The 21,868-nt window shown below is 31.3% G+C and overlaps 1 protein-coding gene across 2 annotated transcripts in view; it reads right to left on the bottom strand.

The window, feature by feature from the left end:
- The window catches only part of mtsh (mitoshell), an 80,644-nt gene that overhangs the window by 17,600 nt on the left and 41,176 nt on the right, over window positions 1-21,868 (bottom strand). For both annotated transcript variants that reach the window (XM_072543624.1, XM_072543630.1), the window contains exons 4-6: window positions 15,925-16,160; window positions 13,115-13,354; window positions 10,959-11,180 (exon numbers count right to left, since the gene is read on the bottom strand). In XM_072543624.1, the coding sequence (XP_072399725.1) occupies window positions 10,959-11,180; window positions 13,115-13,354; window positions 15,925-16,160 (698 nt within the window). The remainder of the gene's footprint in view (window positions 1-10,958; window positions 11,181-13,114; window positions 13,355-15,924; window positions 16,161-21,868) is intronic.

Genomic DNA, 21,868 nt, shown 5'->3' on the forward strand with positions numbered 1-21,868 from the left:
AAGCAATATGAATCTTATATACTAAAAGGCTAAGCCCTTTTCTTGTGCGCAATACTTCTCCTAGACGGTGATAGATAGGAGAATAATTTTTTCGAATAATTAAACAGATTGTTGAGTAGATTCCCCCTAAGGTTTAAAATTTAAAAAATTCGAACTAGTTTAAAAATGGCGGCCATAAAATGAATTTTTCCTATAGTAAAGTATAGGAATTCAATATTATACACAATGCAACAACACTTCAATTCTCGAATGCTGGAATGCACCAACAAGTGTTTCCACTTAAGAAATACCGATAATGACCACTCAAAATTCGGGATCCTCCTGTCTCCGATTTTAATTTATGGGGTCTGTTTTACACTATCTGATTAGTTGGTTTTTTTTTTATTTTTATGTTTAGTTAGAAAGTATTCTGTTTCCAACAAGTGCAGCGTGTGTGAGGTGTTGTGATTGATATTTAGAGATTTAGACTACGTTTTGAGTTTAATACATGAAGAATTAAATAATGAGGTAAGCATTAGGTACTTTGTTTTTAATTTATTAGTTAGAAATATATTATTAATTTTGTTGGGAATAAGCCACAATTTTACTTTAAATTAGGTTTATTTTAAATAAATAAATAAAAAATAAACTTATTATAAAGTAAAATTGTGGCGTATTCTCAAAAAAGTGGAACAGTAGGCGGTAGTGTAGACTAGCGCGGAGCATCATACTGTTTTCTGTATTTTTTAAATTTAAATAATATATTTAAATATAAATTTAGTTAGTTAGTTAGAGTTCTCAAACCGACTTCTTTTTCTTAAACGTGGCATTTTACAATCTTAAATATGCAAAAAAAAGTTACTTCCGGTTTTACTTCAGTTTTTTATTTAAGACGGGTGGAGTCTAACAATCATATTGTTTCCGTTTCCTAATGTAAATCTTCCTGAAAATCCTAAAAAACTACTGTATCGATTTTCAATTTAAAAAAAAATGGCGTCGATACAGTTTATTTTTAGGATTTTTGGAACATTTACACCAGGCGACGGAAACGATGGATCGTTAGACTCCGCCCCTCTTAAATATCAGCAAAACTTACATCAAAACTCGATGTCGAGTTGGTCCGCTAGTACAGACCTAAAAGTCAACACCCTGAATGACAATATAATAGAAGCTACAGATTTAAGCCAGAAGGTACACTACCAAAGGAAATCAAAAACGAAAGAATAAGTCCCCAAACAGGAGCATGATTGGAAAAACTCAAAAAAAAAACATTAACACTCATGGAGAATAGATTACAGAAGATCGATAAAGAAAAAATACGCAATAAATTAATCATATCAGAAATTAAGGTAGCCCTAGAACATGAAAAGAGACTAAGCGAAGACACAAAAAATAATAAAAAAAGAGTTTAAATTAAAAATATAAGTTAAAAGTCCGTTTAAGATAGTATACAAAAAATGTATAGTAGAAACAAAAAGCTGAAAAAAAAAAACAAAAAATACTGCAAGAAATAGGTACACTCAGATACACAAGAGACGGTAGAGAAATATATATAAATGCAGCGCTAACGTCCACGAAAGCAATTGTACAAAAAAAAACAGAGACATAGCAAAACAAGAAAGAAGAAAAGGAGCAAAAGTGAAAATCAGATACCAGAAATTACAAATAGATGACTAAATCTAATAGAAGGTGCTAAAATGGAATGCAAAAGAAAATAAAATCAAAGGTATTAAAAAATGGAGAAAACAGCTTCAGCTTCTTCGGGAGCGTATAGCTATATATATATATATATATATATATATATATATATATATATATATATATATATATATATATATTGTTGTACTTTTGAATGTCCATAAGCAATAAAAAACCGATATACAAATTTTATTACTTAAATAAAAATTAAAATTATTGATATTTCATAAAGACACGGGCATATAAATTTTCAAACATCCTGTATAAGACAAAATATGTATTTTAAGTTGTTCGAAGAATTGTTCATTAGGCCTCAGAGACAAGACTTTCAAATATTATCGATAAGAAATTTAAATAAGTCGGTTATTGTGGAATGGATTTACCCGGAATAAAAGTGTATATAGAAAGTGTTGAACAATAGACCGGGATTTGCGGTGGTTTTCTCCCCGAAAGATTATATCGGTAAAAGTTTATTAACAAAAGACATTGAATTGAGAAACAGGTATCGTTTGTAGCTATTAGTAAGAAATATTTGTAAAGCAGATAGATTTAGTTAGAATAATTAAAGAAGGTTGTTTTCTGGAATTACCCGAATGACGTTTTATAGAGAGAGTTGGTTGGTAACGATATACGTCACAAGAGGTGGATGATTTTTATTGGTCAATTTTTGAATGCAAGGAGGTTGGTTTTGGCTATGAGATAGGAGAGAGAAAAAAAAGTTAGTTAGTCAGTTTTCGTCGTTTTCGACTAACACGAGTTGTTGGGTTGCAGATACAAGGACAGATAGGAGAAAGGTGTACGTCATCTGGACCACAATAGGAGCAGAAGCAGAGAAAGGATTTTTTTTGTTGTGGCGTGGCCATAGAATTGCAACGGCAGAGAAGGAAAGGTCAGTCAATTTTCATTAGAGTCGGAGTGTGATTTTCATTTACTAATTAAATAAATTGAATAAATAATAGAGACAGTTAATTTTGCGATCACTAAAAAAAAAAAAGAATTATAAAAAGAGCTTAGTTATAACACATATTAAAAATCAATGTAAAATAACATTTGGGTCCATGATAGAAAACAACTTTTCATATATTTAAAGTTAGTATATTGCAAATATTACAGGATTGATTGTTATATAAAATTTCATTAAAATAAAGGACATCTCACATATAGTTCAGTTGAAATTCTATGTATTTTATTCAGGTCATATTACCTATCCCGATTAGGAAGCCAATTGGAAAATATTTTGAATCCACGAGCAAAGGTACAATTTAAATAGCCTGAGATTGTAATTAATTAATGCTGATTTATTGTGATTAATTGGAGATTAGATCATTTAATAAATATAGACAGGATTTTTCCTAAATAAGCAATATAATACAATTTAAATATCATAACAAAATGGCCCCTAACGTGTAAAGCTTTGAAAAATATTTCTAGTTGGCAAATTTGAAAGGATAGGAGTAGACGAGCAGATATTTGAAAGTTTATATGCCGGGGATAAAGTGAAATATTATGTAAAAATTGAGGACATAAAGATTTATATATTTTTTTAAGATACAATTTACCATAATTGATTTATTCGTGATATTGACAATTTATAGGTTACCATAATTGATTTATTTGTGTGATATTTACATTTGATAATTTTACCATACTTGAATTATTTGATTGATTTTGACATTTGATATTTTACCATTTGATTTATTTGTGGGATATTGAAATTTGATACTCGTACTCAAGAGTTATTACATTTGAACAGGAAAAGTCCCGTTTGTTGCAACAGACCAGTAGAATTTTATATTTGGCGGGGATAAAAACATAATAAATGCCAAACACAAGAAACAAGAGCAAAGAGAACAATAAACAAGAAGATAAATCAGAACAGGAAGAATATTCAGACCAGGAAGACGTATTAGACACAACAGTAATGGAGACAGAAAAACAAGAATCGGGAATAGAAAAATTAATACAGATGATGCAACTCCTATCACAGAAGATGGATGAATCACAACAAAAAACGGAACAAAAATTGGACAATTTGGAAGAAAACCAAAGAAAAATGGAACAAAAAATGGAAACGCGTATGGACAAATATGAAAACGAAATAAAAGTCTGTTTAGAAAGAAGTAGGGAAGAAACAGAGAGGAAACTAGAATTGCAGAGAGAAGAAATCGAAACTAAAATGAAGGATATTCAGAGTATGCAAGAAAGGGAATTAGAACAGATAGAAATAAAATTTGAAAATGCGCTACAAGAAGACCGGAAAGAAACGGAAAGGAGATTTAAACAAATTGCAGAGATGGAGATAAGAGGAGTAGAAAGAAAGGAAGTCATCGTACATAGCACAGAAGACGTAAAAGTACGATTTGGCGGGGATATAAGGAAAATACACCCAGTGCCTTTTATAAATAACCTAAAGGAAAAAGTCAAATACATAGGACCGTTTGCAACAGCAAAGGAAACCATCAGAAACCATCTCAAAGAAGAGGCAAATCTTTGGTTTGTCAGCAAGGAAGAAGAATTGGACAATTGGCAAGATTTTGAGAGAAGATTCTTAAATTATTTCTGGGGAAAAATCCAGCAACTACAAGTAAATAAAGAGTTACAAAATGGAAAATACCATGAGAGGATGGGCGTATCAGAAAAGATGTACGCATTACAACTCTATAATAATGCAAAACATTTGCAATATAATTATTCATCAGAAAAATTGGTAGAGTTGATATCGCGACATTTTGAAGATACCTTGGAAGACCACATAAATCTCCAAAATTACAAGGACATTGACAGCTTATGTCAATTTTTGCAAATGAGAGAATCACGTAGGCATGAAAGAAGAGAAAGAAGACCGCAAGAAAATTATAGACAAAGAGAAAACCAAGAATATAGAGATAGAGGTCAAAATTTTAGAAGAGATTATACAAGACGAGAATTCATACCTAGACGGGGATATGAAAATAGACCGAACGGAAGAGAGAATTATGAACCCAGAACCCAGAGATGGAATGAAAACAGGGATCGGGAAAATCAGAGTAGAAATAACCGCCCATACCAAGGAAACAGATACAATCACCCACGGAATGAACAGGAATCTCGCGGTGACCGATACGGGAATGATAGACCAAAAGAGAACAGAAGAGAAATAAATAATATGCAAAGAGAAGAAAATGAATATGAGAGAGAAGATGACGGGAGAGAAAACACAGAAGAACAACAGGCGTGTTTTCAAGAAGGCGCTCACTAAAAACGAAGAAACAAACAGGAATTTTTTGTCACCCCAAGGAATTTATTAAACTGGCAGGAAACAATGAAAAGAGAAATGGAGTTAATTTAAAATTTGTGGATGGATTTATAAATGAGAAACCAATTAAAATTATAATAGACACAGGCTCTGAAATAACACTGGTCAACAGAAAATTAATCGAAGAAGTAAATTTAACAAGTCTAATTTATAAAATACCTAGGGTGAATTTAGTGGGCGCAAATAAACGGACATTGGCAACAATAAATGAAGGTATACGAGTAATGGTACGATTGAAAAAAAATATGTATGCACTTCAATGTGTAATAATGCCGAATATGTCACATGACATGATTGTAGGCGTTGACGAATTAACGGAAAAACATGTAGTGATCGACTTCAAAACCAATACGATGAAAATAACAAAGGAAAAAGAAGAAGAACAGGATAAGGAACAAGAGAAACAAATTACGGACGAATCAGAGAAAGAACAAACGGTGGAAATGAACCTGGCGACGAAGAAAGGAAAAGGAAGAAAGAGGGGAAAAGGTCTGAAAAAGATCAAAGAAAAAAAAACCTGGGATTCCTCAAAAGATGAGACGAGCTCAGGAGAAGAAGATGGAAAAATTTTGACAAGAAATGAAAGCAAAACTTGGGATTCCTCAAAAGAAGAGACGAGCCCAACAAAAAAAAAAACAAAGGAAAATGAAGAGGACACAATGGAGACAGTGGTGTTTGAAGAAGACACGGAGTACACGGTGAATATGTGCGAAAAATTTGATGGGAGAGACAAAAAATTGATATGTGGAGAAGGCAAAGAAAATGATTTGCGTATAATTTTAAGAGACTATGAAACGCTGATAAATGAGGAAAACCGAGTGGCCACAAAATACGAGCACTTATTTGAGGTGAAAAACTTGGGAAATTTTCGATCGAAGACTTATCCAATTCCTTATAAGTATCGGCAAGAAGTAAAGCAAGAAATCAAAAAAATGTTGGAAGATCAAATCATTGAGAGATGTGACTCACCCTATATTAACCCATTTGTGATAGTGAAGAAGAGCAGTGGAGAGTTAAGACTCTGTTTAGATGCCCGAAATATCAACCAACACACAGTATCACAATATGAATCACCGTTAAATATCGAGGCCATTTTTGGAAGAATCACGGGATCACATATTTTCTCAAAAATTGATCTAAAGCATAGTTTTTGGTTAATACCTTTGGCTGAAAAGTGTAGAAACTACACTGCCTTTTCAATTGATGGTATAGTATACCGATTTAAGGTAGTTCCGTTTGGATTACAAAGCGCCTGTGCAGCACTTGTACGAGCTTTGCATACCATTTTGAATCACCATGAAGAGTTCATCGTCCATTACATCGACGATTTATTAATTTTTTCACAAGATATGCAGAGTCATGTGGAACATATCAAAATAATTTTGAAAGAATTGGACACAGCGGGATTAAAACTAAACATTGAAAAATGTCAATTTTTTCAAAAGGAAGTGATTTATTTGGGTTTCAAACTTGACACCGAAACTGTAAGTCTAGCCGAGGACAGAGTAAAGCTCATCGACGAATACCCAAGACCAACAAATCTAAAAACATTGCGAGGGTTTCTCGGTACGATAAATTATTTCAAGAAATTAATTTTCGATTTAAGCCAAAAAGAAATTCCTTTAATAAAATTGTTAAAGAAAGGGACAAAATGGAATTTGAAAGAAGAACAGGAGGAAGCTTTCAAAATATTGAAACAAGAATTTGCTAAAGGAACAAAAATATATCACCCTATTTACAATTTGCCGTTTATATTCCGTACGGATGCGTCGATACAGAAATTTGCAGGAGTGTTGTCGCAAATACAAAACGGCCAAGAGGTTCCGATATGTTTTATATCTCGAGTGACTAAAACACATGAGAGAAAATACAGTGTCACCGAGTTGGAATTCGCCAGTGTACTATTTTGCGTAAACAAATTAAGGTTTTACTTATTGGGAGCTAAATTCACCATCGAAACGGATCATGCAGCATTGATACACATCATGAAGAATCGATTGGTAAATAACAGAATACACAGAGGCATTCTGCTCTTACAAGAGTATGATTTCCAATTTCGATACATCAAAGGAAAAGACAACATAATAGCTGACGCTTTAACACGGGACGAAGATACAGGAAAAAAGGAGACAATTACATTACATGTGGGATTGAATATACTGACACAAGACGAAGGGATATTTTCGTTAAATGAGATAAGGACCGACCAGGAAGGCCTAGAAGAAAGAGAAAAGAGAAGAGCAGAGCTAGAAAACGAGATATTTTTTAAGAGAATAGACGGAAAGGAATTATATTTAGTGACACCGACATTGGCAGAAAAAATCATCAAGAAACTACACGAGGAAAATGGACATATTGGCAGTAGAAAGGTATGGCTTGTATTTAGGGAAAACTACATCAGTCGACAAGATTACCGCATTGCAAAAGAGATCACACAGAAATGCGAAGTATGCCAGAAATACAAGAGCAGGAATTTTAAAAACGAAAATATTGCAAAGAGCATTGTATCCCGGAACAACCTGGACATTATAGCCATCGACATGTTAAGCGATCTAATTGTGACCACGCAAAGGAACAAACATATTCTGGTGATGGTGGATGTGTTCTCAAAATACGTAAAATTATATAGTTGCCGCACCACAAAAGGGGAAGAAATATTGAGAAAAATAGACAATTTCATCGCTACGGTAGGAACCCCAAGAAAAATTTTACTAGACAATGCAACGTACTTCCGAAATGATCGTTTCAAGGGACAGCTTAGAGAACAGGGAATCGAGACGAACTTTGTAAGCATCAGGCATCCCCAAAGTAATCCTTCTGAGCGATTTATACAAGAGGTAACGAAATTTCTTCGCATTGCAACGGATGGTCAACATCGGCGATGGGACAGAAAATTGGGAGAAATAGAGATGTACCTAAATTCCATGCCAAGTACAGTAACGAAAGAAACACCAGAATACATCATGAAAGGCGTCATGCCGATAAGACCGTGGGAAGATCCAGAACAAAGAGAGTATCGACAGGTTATAGAAACCGTTCAGAGGAGATTAAGAAGAAGCAATGAGAAATACATCCAGAGACAGGGTCATAATAGGAAACGAAGACCAGTAACTTTCCAAAAGGGTGACAAAGTAATGGTAAGAGCATTAAGAGTGTCAAATCTTCAGACCGGTATTTGCGCAAAATTGATGCCTGTTTTCGAAGGGCCATACATAGTAAACAACGAAGATGGAGTAAACAGCTATGAGTTGAAACATATGGATTCTGAAAAGATCAGAGGTATTTATAATATCCATGATGTATATAAATATCACGAATGAAGATTTAAATTTGTATAAAGTAGATAGTAGGATAGGATAATACGTAGCATAAGTACAAATAGCATACAGGAAGTGCGTTTATTTTGCCTCGAGAAAATTTAGTTGCATAAATTGATAAATTTTATCGATTACAAAAGCGGGGATTTGTTGTACTTTTGAATGTCCATAAGCAATAAAAAACCGATATACAAATTTTATTACTTAAATAAAAATTAAAATTATTGATATTTCATAAAGACACGGGCATATAAATTTTCAAACATCCTGTATAAGACAAAATATGTATTTTAAGTTGTTCGAAGAATTGTTCATTAGGCCTCAGAGACAAGACTTTCAAATATTATCGATAAGAAATTTAAATAAGTCGGTTATTGTGGAATGCATTTACCCGGAATAAAAGTGTATATAGAAAGTGTTGAACAATAGACCGGGATTTGCGGTGGTTTTCTCCCCGAAAGATTATATCGGTAAAAGTTTATTAACAAAAGACATTGAATTGAGAAACAGGTATCGTTTGTAGCTATTAGTAAGAAATATTTGTAAAGCAGATAGATTTAGTTAGAATAATTAAAGAAGGTTGTTTTCTGGAATTACCCGAATGACGTTTTATAGAGAGAGTTGGTTGGTAACGATATACGTCACAAGAGGTGGATGATTTTTATTGGTCAATTTTTGAATGCAAGGAGGTTGGTTTTGGCTATGAGATAGGAGAGAGAAAAAAAAGTTAGTTAGTCAGTTTTCGTCGTCCAAGAAGGAAGGAGCTTTGTGATTTGTGTTTTTTTTGAAGTCCCGAAGACGTAATTTACCGGGTGTGTTTATTTGCTGTGTAAAAGCTGACCAGTGTGAGGAACGGGGTACAGAGAGATAGAAAACCAAAGGGTATAAAAATATTAATAGCAGACGAAGCCGGAAACATTTGGAGTTATAAACAGGCGCGGAGATTGGCTCAAAAGTAGGCTGGATAGACTAACACGAGTTGTTGGGTTGCAGATACAAGGACAGATAGGAGAAAGGTGTACGTCATCTGGGCCACAATAGGAGCAGAAGCAGAGAAAGGATTTTTTTTGTTGTGGCGTGGCCATAGAATTGCAACGGCAGAGAAGGAAAGGTCAGTCAATTTTCATTAGAGTCGGAGTGTGATTTTCATTTACTAATTAAATAAATTGAATAAATAATAGAGACAGTTAATTTTGCGATCACTTAAAAAAAAAGAATTATAAAAAGAGCTTAGTTATAACACATATTAAAAATCAATGTAAAATAACATTTGGGTCCATGATAGAAAACAACTTCTCATATATTTAAAGTTAGTATATTGCAAATATTACAGGATTGATTGTTATATAAAATTTCATTAAAATAAAGGACATCTCACATATAGTTCAGTTGAAATTCTATGTATTTTATTCAGGTCATATTACCTATCCCGATTAGGAAGCCAATTGGAAAATATTTTGAATCCACGAGCAAAGGTACAATTTAAATAGCCTGAGATTGTAATTAATTAATGCTGATTTATTGTGATTAATTGGAGATTAGATCATTTAATAAATATAGACAGGATTTTTCCTAAATAAGCAATATAATACAATTTAAATAGCATAACAATATATATATATATATATATATATATATATATATATATATATATATATATATATATATATATATATATATATTACTATATTTCTATTTAAAATCAAAATAAAATAAAAATTTCATCTTCATAGACCACGATCATGTAAATTTTCAATGCCCTCTATATATGACAAAATTTGTAAAAATAATTATAGCTAGTTTTAAGAAAGTGTGTTCGCCGAAATAGAAATGTTTGGTAAGGAGTCACAACAATAAAAGATTATTCGGATAGCTATATATAGGGTTGAAAATCCAGTAACCCGTATATATTTCAAAGAGCGATTATTGTATAAAGTAGACAGCTTTTAAAATATTCTCTTCTATTAGTTTTTAAAAATAGATAACACAATTTTTGGAAAGTGTAGAATTAAGTTGTAGTTATAAAGGTATAAGAAATTTTATTTATTCTTGGAACTCCAGAAAGAACAAACAAATACGAAAGTTTGAGAATTTCCTTAGAAGTACAAGAGAGAAATTTGGTAGATTATATGGTATGGTTGAAAGTTTTTTTTTTGATTGGATAAAAATTATTGATGGAAGGGGAGAAAGAGCCGATGTCTAGGATGAATGAGTAGATTTTGACAGTTCTGTTTATTCGATCGAAAGGAGAAGTCCAGTTTTAAAGAAGTCGTAGTGATACTTTTCCAAGGTAATATGCTCCTTTTCTAACTTGGCTGCACCGTACTGAAGACGACCAATAGTCAGAAATTCGTATATACGGTTGCCTTCTATATATATATTATATATATATATATATATATATATATATAATATATATATATATATATATAAATATATATATATATATATATATATATATATATATATATATATATATATATATATATATAGATATATATATATGTATATACTTTATTATATGTATATACATATTATTCGCCTTTGTTTTGCGGAGATTAATCATATTTTCTAGATATTTTTTACACAATTGTGTGTGCTTTTATTTCATCCTTACTTATTCGTTATAAAAGTATATCGGAAGTTAAAAAAACATATTTTTATCCTACCTCAAGTTCTGAATCTGATGTTACATCCTCTTGAATTTTCGCTTCTTCTGATTTTTTTGCTCCAACAACATTTATGTTGGTCCAATATCTGTCATTATTGGCTTGACTCTTGTTAATGTTTTGAGCAGTTTCTAAGAACTCAATAGCTCTTGGTGTAGATATCGTACCACCATCAGTACCGTCTCGTTTGGGTACGTTATAACTACCCGGTTTCATGTAAACCTATAATATGAAAAGTCAATGAGATATATAAAAGTTAAACTGTCCTGTTGTCACTGGATATATAGTATTTGCAGATTCAGTTAATAATTAATTCAAGTTGATCAAGTATATAATATAAATTCCATTGTTCAAATTGTATAATTCATAGATAATTTTTAGACAGCAATCAATAATCTAACTTTGATCCATTTAACACTAGAAACATATACATATGTTTCATACATAAAATATTCTTGGAAAAGTTACTTAAATTAGCAGTTTAAACTTCCATGCGAATGTTACTCGGTGTCAAAACATGTACATACTATAAAAAGGCTGAAACATTTTCAAAAGCCTAATGCACTGAATTCATAGAAACCGGCTACTTTATTTTTTCTGGATCCTTCTTACGCCTTTACACCGCTTACTAATAAATAACTAATAAATTTATTGTAAAACCAATCTACTCCCCAGTATCGTTAACTGTGTTAACCAGGGTCTGCAGGTTTTTCTCATTTTCAGCTATAATGACTGTATCGTCAGCATAACGAATGTTATTTATAGTTTTACCCATTATGTTGATTTGCTCAATATAGATTTCAAATGTTTATATAAATAACTTTTCGGAGAATATATTAAATAGTAATAGTAAAAGTATCTAGCCTTATCTCACTGGTTTGCTTATTTGTTGTGCATCCGTGCTATTTCGGTCTACTGATACCACAGTCTATTAGTTTCAATTTCTCACTATGTTAATATTATTTTGGTCGAATCCTTTTTGCTTTAGACCTTCCACGAGAAGTTTATGGTTACCTCTGTCGAAAGCTCACTTATAGCCTACAAAAACGACATAAAGCTCTTTTTCTTGTTCTCGACATTTTTAAGCAAGAACAACTCTATAGAGCTTCTTTTCTTCCGAAGCCAGTACGAAAATCAAACTGTCTATTACTCATATACGCTTTACATTTTCTAAATATTCTTGTATGTATTACCTTTAAAAATATTTTTTATAATTGTGACATTAACCTGATTAATCTATAGAAATTTCAGTATTATGGATTCTTGGATTTTGGTACTAGAACATAGATCGGTAATAGCCATTCTGTAGGATAACTCACCATATTTGTATAAGTTGTTAAAAATCAGTTGCGCTTAAATTATCCTCATGTATAAATTTATTAAGGTCGATGTGAATTTTGGGCTAAGGGCTCTGCCAGATTTCGAGTTGTTTATAGCACATTGGACTTCAGATTTTATTATTATTTGGGCTTCCTCGCTGACTATTAGTGTTGGATCCATCCGTGTACCCATGTAAAGATCTTCAGGTTATTTAGTCTATACTTTTATTTTATTTCTATACTAAGGTGTTTTAGGTTTAATATTTCAATTAATGCATGGTGCCATATATATATATATATATATATATATATATATATATATATATATATATATATATATATATATATATATATACGTTACCAAACTTAAAACGATTATCAAATGAAGGTATTCAAACAGATGCTAGCTAATCTGTAGCAATGAGTAATAGTTTATATTAAAATATTAATTTGATTTTGAAGAAAAGTACTTCGTTTAATTTATAGAAGTTTATATTTTTAGTAACAATAGAAGATTGATTGATTACGATTTTGATAACGATCAGATTTCACTAAAATTTTATGCAATGATTCCCAGCACGCTTAAAATCTTTATGACGTCAAAAGTGATGACGCACTAAAAGAAGACGCACTAAGTCTTTTTACGTGAATAACTAATGGTCCCTTTGCACTAAATATATAAACTACTGTTAAAGAAATATGGTAATGTGACCAATAAATAGAGTGAAAAATATAACAATTTGTCGTTTATGATCATATAAATGGGTTGTAATTATGAATATCCTTTAAATGACATAATATTCTATGAATATGTTTAGAATATTTTAAATACAATACCCTTCTTTCTTCCTTCAGATCAAACCCTTCCTTTGCCGTACAAAAATCAGCCGAATAGGTCTGATTAGCTTGATCGACAGTTTCGGTAGTCGATATCGTCGGAAGACGAATAATGCCTCGAACTGTATTAGATCTCGAGTTGTTGATTGATATGTTGGTTAGAGTTGAAGTTGTGACATTGTGTACGGTTGGATTTTTCTTATCGATGTTCTCGGTCGTGGAATTTTTCACGAGATTTACCTGAAATTGCAAATAATACTATAACTTTTATATAATAATAATAATAATAATAGTCTCCCGTTTTATACCGCTGTCGCGGCTTTGGGAGTATAGCAGGGTAGTCTGCTATATCTAGTTATATACTTTTATATACTTTTCTAAATAATTATAAGTTTACGATCATGATATGTTATGACGCGATATACAGGTTTATAATGCACGTAATGGAAATTTATAGAATCTGGATACCTACAGAATATTTCTAAATGTCTTGCTTATTTGGAAATATGTATTTATTATGTTGGAATCTTTATATTTAGGTTTATGTTTTCCCCTTATACGAATAGTATTATAATTAAAATTTAAATGAAAAATTCTCAGTGGTTGGCTGTATACCATAGTTTAAAAAAAATTCTTTTTGTAAAATTGTATATAATTTGTTTATTAAAAATGTTAAAAACTATCGAAAATGGAATTATAAATTTTCAAAACGTTTTCGATCCTATAAGCTTATCATCCGTGAAAAACGTCTATAAAGTAGTTGGACCTAGCCACATAATATGATCGGATGACCCTTAAAATAAATAATTTAAGTAACGAACATTATAGTTCCAAAGAAACTAGCTCGATGATAAAGGATTAAATTTTTGAAGGGAACTTACAATTTTTCAGCTCGAAAAAGAGGACCTTGTGTTTTTATAGGTAACTTTCAACTCTTTACAGGTGATCAAACATTTTAATCATTAGATCTTCCGACATTTTCTATCGATCTTTATTCTTAGGTATATTTTACCTTAAATATCAGTAATTTCGTATTCTTTATTTCAAGGTATTAAAAGAAGATATATATTTAAAAACCGATTACTTAGTACTCACTATATATTTGCAAAGTGAAGTATAAACGATTTATGGAAATAAGCGCTTAAACCAATTCATAGGTCTGTTAGTTGTAAATTCTGGTATTTTTTTACTAACCTATTACCTTGTATTTTAACCTTTAATATGGGTCGAAGTCGCACCTATCTTTCAGCTCTTAATACAGAACACAAGTACTTCATATATCTTTCTTTAATGCTGTTTAATAGTTCCTTTTGTTTACTCATGCGCTAGAAAACCCTATAAATGTTGATTTTTCTATCATTAAATTTTAAGTGTCCTCCTGCACAAATTCATTTTAAAGGGCTTTATAATTGTTTCTGTTTATGGATCGATTGTTGTAACTTTCCTATCTGTAGAATGAAATAGTGAAAACGTAACATCTACTCATTAGAGTGCTGAGCTTAAAGCCAAAATCTGGTCTTGTTAAAAATGTCATCATGCTCATGAATGTTTATCTCGTTTGTATGATTCTTAATATTGTTTTTTTTATTACGCTTACTATTAATATTTTATCAATATTTCTTATTATGCTCTATTTTTGGACCCTTGACGTATAGATGTATGTTTATTGGTATATTGGTCCAATCCATGTCTAAATCCGAACGGTGTGTTATACATCTAATATTCGCATTTTTTAAAAAATTCTTGTATGGATAATTCTGAAAAAAGTTTTTTCAAAAATTCTGAAAATATCTTGAAAAAAATTTAAAAAAAACTGAACAAAATTTTAAAATAATTCTGGAAAAATTCTAATGAAATTCAGAAAAAATTCTGCAAAAATTAAAAATATAAATAATAATTAATACAGTGTGGTATAAATTAAGGTGTGGTTATTTAAGACGAAGAAAATGGAGATTGTTGGGCCACCCCCCGTAGACCACCAGATGACATTGCCAAGACTACGCTGGATTGCAATCCTTAAGGCCGACGAAAAATAGGCAGAAAGAGAAATCTACAATAACTGTATGTAGAGTATGGCTTGGAAGCATGTCCGTTAGTCACAGATATTTATTTTTTATTTTTTCAACATGATTTTTTTTTCTATTCATCACTGTTTCATCTAAATAGCAATATTTATTTATTTCAAATAGTCCATCAGTAATTTAATTATTCTCATATCATGAAAACTTAGTAAATACTCTATACTAATTGGAAAGCATACTTGTTGTTGTTGTAGACGGTAAAATTGGTCTCTTGTTACTTTTGCACTCCAGGAAAATTTGATTAAAATCTCTTTATATATTAGTTATATATGTACCAAGGGTATTAAATAGATGTTTACAAACCCGAGGGCCTCTGACCCGAGGGCCTCTGACCCGAGGATTTGTAAGTCGCCGAGGGCATATACATTTATTTTATATATCAGGCAAAAAATTTAAATTTAAGAAATTAACAGTATATAAAGATATTACTGAAAATAAGAAGAGCGATTTTAAAAATTTGTAAAAAGACGCTTGGCCTCCAAAAACTTATTGAAAACTATTTGAAAGTACAAACTTGGCGAAAAGCTACTTTCCGAGTAGCTTAGGTATATAATAAGGAAATAATTTCAATGAGAATTGGACCAAAGTTCCAATACGAACAATTGATACATCTCGAAATAAAATAACATTTGGTAATCTTTTTAAATTAGACAAAATTTTTTGCTTTACCTATACAATATTGAATTTTTTTGTTATTTTATTTATTGCAAAGTTCAATTTAATACTTACTTGGGGTGTGACTAAATTGGTATCCAAATTATAAAATACTCTAGTTAGCTGAGACGCCAGTTCCATCGTTTCCTTTTCCCATCTAACATAACAAGCACGAAACTCGGGAGTTAATTCTTTCTCAATTTTACCAAGACTAGATCCGTCTCTGTTTTCCCAATAGCCTTTCAGAATGTGCCAGCAATTTGTTAGTCGTACAAAGGCGTATATGAAATCTTTTGTGGCCCATGGTATACCTGAAAAGATAAAAAAGGATTTTAATAGAAAATTTTTGATTAAAATAAACAACAGGAAAATATAAAGATTTAAATCCTTGAACATATTCAAAAGAAAGAAAAATAATAATGCTGAAATCAGCAAATGAATTGTTTTTATAAAGTAAATTGGATTTTTACAAAAGATGATTTACAAAATTATTAAGTTTGTCTCAGTTATTCATACAGTTTATTACAGAGAGTAATGACACTTGCTATTTCGATTCCTGATACGTTTACAAAAAAGCTTTATATAGATTTTTTTACCGAATCAATCAACCAAATCAAAAAACTGAATTTATCCATATAAGTAACTAAAAAAAACAAGATACATTATTACTACAAAAGTGCTTAATATTTTTTTTAATTGGGGTATAAACATCTTAAACAATTCCGACCTGACCGGTCATAAGAATTAGTAACTTTCTCGGGCGTGACCTTAAGCAATAAAATGTGAATACGACTCACGACAATTCGCGATTGGACGCTTGCGCCCATTGCATAGTTGCTGCAGTTTAGGTTAAAAAGGATTAATAAATACGAAAGAGGAAATTGAAAAAAGTTTAGGGAAAAGATTTTCTGACGAATGTTATGGAATATTTTATTATATTAGTAGAAGTATAATACTTCTTTTTCATTAGATAATGATTTCTATAAGCAAAATTCGGATTATCTATTTGCTTATCGTTATTTCCATTATTAGCATATACGTTCGAAGAGGATTTCGAACAAAATATTACACAAAAAGGAACAACTAGCAATATGGATCGAAAGCATTATTACACAAAAAAGGAACAATATGGATCGGAAGCATTAAATAAATTCCGTTGGAGACTAACAACAAAGAAGAATTAATCAAATTCACCATGCAAAAAGAAAACACTTCCTTTTCTGTATGTGTTAATCACAAAAGACAATATAGAATATATATTTAAACTATTACTCAAACCACAACGTAAACAACAAAAATAAATTATCAAATCATTATATGATAGAGCCCAAAACACTTGCTCTAATGAAAATGCATTTCAGGAAGAAAAAACCTGCTAACAAAGGTTGTAACGAAAAATAACTACCCACTGTCATTTATAAGCAAAACATTCCACAAGAAAGAAGAACGGAAACAACAAAACACCACAAGCAATCCAGAAAAATTTACAAAAAGTGATTCCTAGATTACAGCGAAATCACATGTAAAGGGCTTAACAGAAAAATAAAAAGGATATGAAATTAGTAAAACATTACAAAAATAAAAGTGAAACTGGAACAAACCATAAAGTGGAGATATCCAGGAGTGGCTAGTATACCTGTTGAATACAAAGCACGTGGTGTTCGTGTGTATTAAGGTATAAAAAATGCTTATTAAAAGCTTAAAATTTTTATTTTAAAGAAGATCTTTTCGGAATTGAATCATTCCATCATCAGTTTAATAAAAAAGTTGTTAAAAACATTGTATGGCCACATAAAATAATTGAAAGGATATCAGTATTAAAAAACAATCCTCATGGTATTTATAAAGGTAAATGCAATAGACTGTTAACTTTGTTGATTAATAAAAACTGAAAATGGGGGCATCTTACATGACCCCCTGGAGCTGGTGTGGTTTTATCGACTTATATTACCTCTGATCTGTGCTGGAGTCTAGGGCTAACTTTCCTAGAGTCAGGTGATATGACCCAAGTATAGTTTACGGTCCCTAATCGAAATAAAATAAGCTAATGATGCTAAACAAAACTTTATTAACAAAAAATTAAAGTTAATTAAACAAAAATTATGTTGCTAATATAAATTAAACCCTATTAACAAAAATAAAAGGCATTTTTTTTCCAGAAAAGCCTAAGAACAAAACATACAAAATTTAATTTAGTTTATTACTGGGACAGTAATAAAAATAATGTTTGTGACATATACAACATAAAATATTAGTATTGTTATCGTTTTAAAGCAAAATTTATAGCGTGCCCGTTTAGCCAGCGGAGTTGGATTGTCCATAGACAGTTCACTAGAATTTCCATCTTCTCTACCCGCTTTTGTTTCTGTTCTTTTTACCAGTTCTGTGAGTCTTTAGTTCTTGGTGAATTTTTTCTGAAACGGATAAGTGGTTTTACCAGTGTTTTTATTCAATCAACGGTTTTACCCAATTCCCCAAGAAAAATTCGCAGTTTTGTAAGTTTGTTGGTGTTCCATTGGGGATTTACTGATGTCCATAAAACGAATGCGTTGTAGGCAGAAATGTCCAGCATATTATAACAATCATAGGCCAGCTTGTCTTTCTCCTACATGTATTGTATCCTATATGTACCAACAAGCTGATCCAGCGTAACCACTGCTCCCTTACTGGAATTATAATCTAAAATAAATTGGAGCTTTTTCTCATTTCTGTCACTAATAGCCTTATTATAATACAAAGTACTCATAAGAATGACATTTTTATTCTTTTTAGGAATACAGTTAACAACAGTGGTATCTTGCGTGAAGGAAAAAGACGAACTATAACTTCTTTATTCGCAATTTGTGCTGGAAGCTTTTGCTTATTTTTTATTATTTATAGTCCGCAGCATTCTATTTTTTCTTTTTAGAAGAAGTTGTCCTAAATTGAATGGTGTAAAAAAGTTATCAAGTAATATTGTGGCCTTTTAAATCACTACACAAGTCGCACACTTTCCTGTATAGATCTGCAATTTCAGAGTACAAGAACTTTTACTGTCATATAAAGCCCAAATTTTAATGCCATATTTCGCTGGTTTGCTTAGAATCTACTGTTTAAAGGGACAACGGCCTCTAAAGGCAACTAATTGCTTGTCGACGGTAATATTTTTATCAAGGTTAAAAAATTTTGGTAGATTTTCTAAGCATTTTTCCTAAATTTCACGTATTGCAGCAAGTTTATTACTAGTAGTCTAGATATCAAAACGTATTACTTGCGAAATTTTTGTAAATACTTCTAAGAATATTGTTGTTCGAAATACACTACGACCAGTTTCTTCATTTTACAAACTTTTAGTTGATTCGCCATGGAACTTAAAAACTCCAGCTAACAATAAAAGACCAATGTATGTTTGAAAACCCATTTTATCCAAGTCTTTCCAGTTGGTTCCAAAAACACGCTGTCCTTTCATGTTGGTCATATTTATAATTTGGTTTGCAGTGCGCCTAATGAATTTTTGATACCGAAAATTCGTTCACATGCATACCTTGTAACTCCTAGAGCATTATTTATAACATTGGGCATGGAAAAAGTACCTACTAAAATTTGAAATGTAAATGAATGCGCTTGGCATATCAGTGTCCTACCAGCCTACCACTTGTCTATCACCCCCACTTCCTTCTACGTGACATGTCCTAAATGACATCGTCCAGCTACACTACACATTTTTTACACAAGTTCTAGCTTGCAGAAACTTGTTTCTATTTATAGACGTACCTGACTGACAAACTGTTAGAAAATATATAAAATACTACCAACTAAACATACGCACACAGGTAATTTTTAACGGTTTAAATACGTGGGTCATATTGACCCGAACGTACTATAATAGGTAACAATTTAATTTTCATCAAAAATATTAGGAAGTTGATTTTTTATCTTGTATGCAATTGAAAGACCTCATATTAGGTAATAAATTCACGAAACAACGAAACGTTTCGACGCGACGCTTAATAATTTGCAAAATAAGAAATTTTTTTTTTCTTGGGCCAAACAGACCAGAACAGGACAGCAGGGTTAATTATCTTACTTATCCCAGTGGCCGCTGATTATCACTATCTTTTCTTTTTCCCCGTTTATTTCTATTTTTAGTTCTTCTATTTGTTCTACACATATATCCATTAGTTTCTGCATATATTTTATTCTCGGAATACTCAAAATCGAAAATTTATGTTATAGGTTTTAAAGATTACACTCTAACAATGGATGCTCCATTACGACCTGCCAATGAAAGTTAAAATTTATTTCCCGAGAAACATTTTGACATTTAAAATTGGCGGTCGCTTTTAGCGTTGTTTCTGAGAGAACGTTTATTCTACACAAAAAGTACTAATCATTATTTTTATTTAAATTATCTCAGCTATATATGTTTTATTTGAAATATTTTTTTGTATAACATACAGATTGTTAGTAAATTGATTTTTTCTGTTTTCACCCCTGTAAGAAGTAATTTTACGGGAAAGCTGGTGATAGGAGTGGTAAACTTTTTTGCATGTTTTATAAATCCCAAAATATACATTCTCAGCAAAATTTGCTTATTCGTATGACTTTTAGGGTTCAAATCTCTGACAAGTGGACTAGACCCTTATTCTTATTTAAAAAAATTATTGTTAATATGTTATATATGCTTAAAAATAAAATCATATTTTAAAAATAAAAATCCACCAGTTCAAGGATGTTATTTTAAAGTTGTCTATTTCTGATCACTGTATATACATTTCTCTAATGTTGAGTTTTTTAAAAGCGCAAGTGTGCCAAGAAACGACATCCAAAACAATAATATTTTACTTTAAACGCATTTTGCAACTATTAACCAGATCACAGCATGTCAATAGCAGCTCTCAAAGGTTCAAAGGATTTCATTTTCTATATACCTTTACCTTTGTACACCATGTGTTTAGTGTATATATAAACTAATGACAAACTCATGCTAGTGCCCATCAGAGTTTCATCTACTCTAAACAAAGCACGCATAATAATAGTTATTATACAGGTTGCGATGAACATTAAAATGTTTGTATGTAACGACTAAAAAAAAAAGAATAAAATCGTTGTATACTGCTTAAAAGTGCGATGTATTTTGTTTGTCAATGAATATGGATTTGTGTTTGCCCCAGGTTTAATATCCCTTTTGTTTTAATAACAAAAACACGACATATATACTCGCATGTCATCAACATATTCATTCGAAGATATTCTTGAGTTATATGTTTCTATTTTTCTTCTATTGCTTTTTTGAGTTATTGCATTGCAGAATTTTGGAGTACACGTGAGTGCTTTTGACTACATTTGTCCAGACAATTCCAAACCTGTACACCATGAATAGAGTTGGGACTAATAACAAGTCAATCTATATAACTTACTGGCCTTTGTAGATTCACTTGCGTCAAATATTTAAGACTACAGAAAGAGCTGGTTCTATTTATTTTTATTTATTTATCATTATAAAAACACGAAAAGGATTGTACACTGGACTCCACAAAAAAAACATTAAAAACATTATGTCAGAATCCGACCATTTATTGGAGTTGAAGCACCAGAATAAGCAAAATCGAATGCTAGCCCTTTAAACGATTCTTTAATGATGACAATTGACATATGCCAATAGAAAGTTAAGATTTTTAAATTATCGAAAAATTGCTGAATTGAAATTCATCATCAAAGAAGAAATGTATCGAAGACTCTCCAAAATTAAGTTTTTTATGGTAAAAAACAAAATCTGGTAAGTGAACCATGTAATACTAGAGAAACTTATACGGCCAACGATATTTTATCCATCCACTAGACCTGTACTAGTTACTACATAGTTCCATTATGCCAAAATGGGTATCATGGAAAGGTGAAATATGTACAACAAATTAATTAATAAACTGGTCGCAGCCCAGAGCGGAGACCCAAGTAAGTAATTTCAGTTTCGCGGAGTAAAGTCACAAAAGGATAACAGGAACAAAGCGCGTCACGCTGTCCTGAATATGAATCGGTT

The sequence above is a fragment of the Diabrotica undecimpunctata genome, chromosome 1 (assembly GCF_040954645.1).
Source record: "Diabrotica undecimpunctata isolate CICGRU chromosome 1, icDiaUnde3, whole genome shotgun sequence".
Lineage (NCBI taxonomy): Eukaryota > Metazoa > Arthropoda > Insecta > Coleoptera > Chrysomelidae > Diabrotica > Diabrotica undecimpunctata.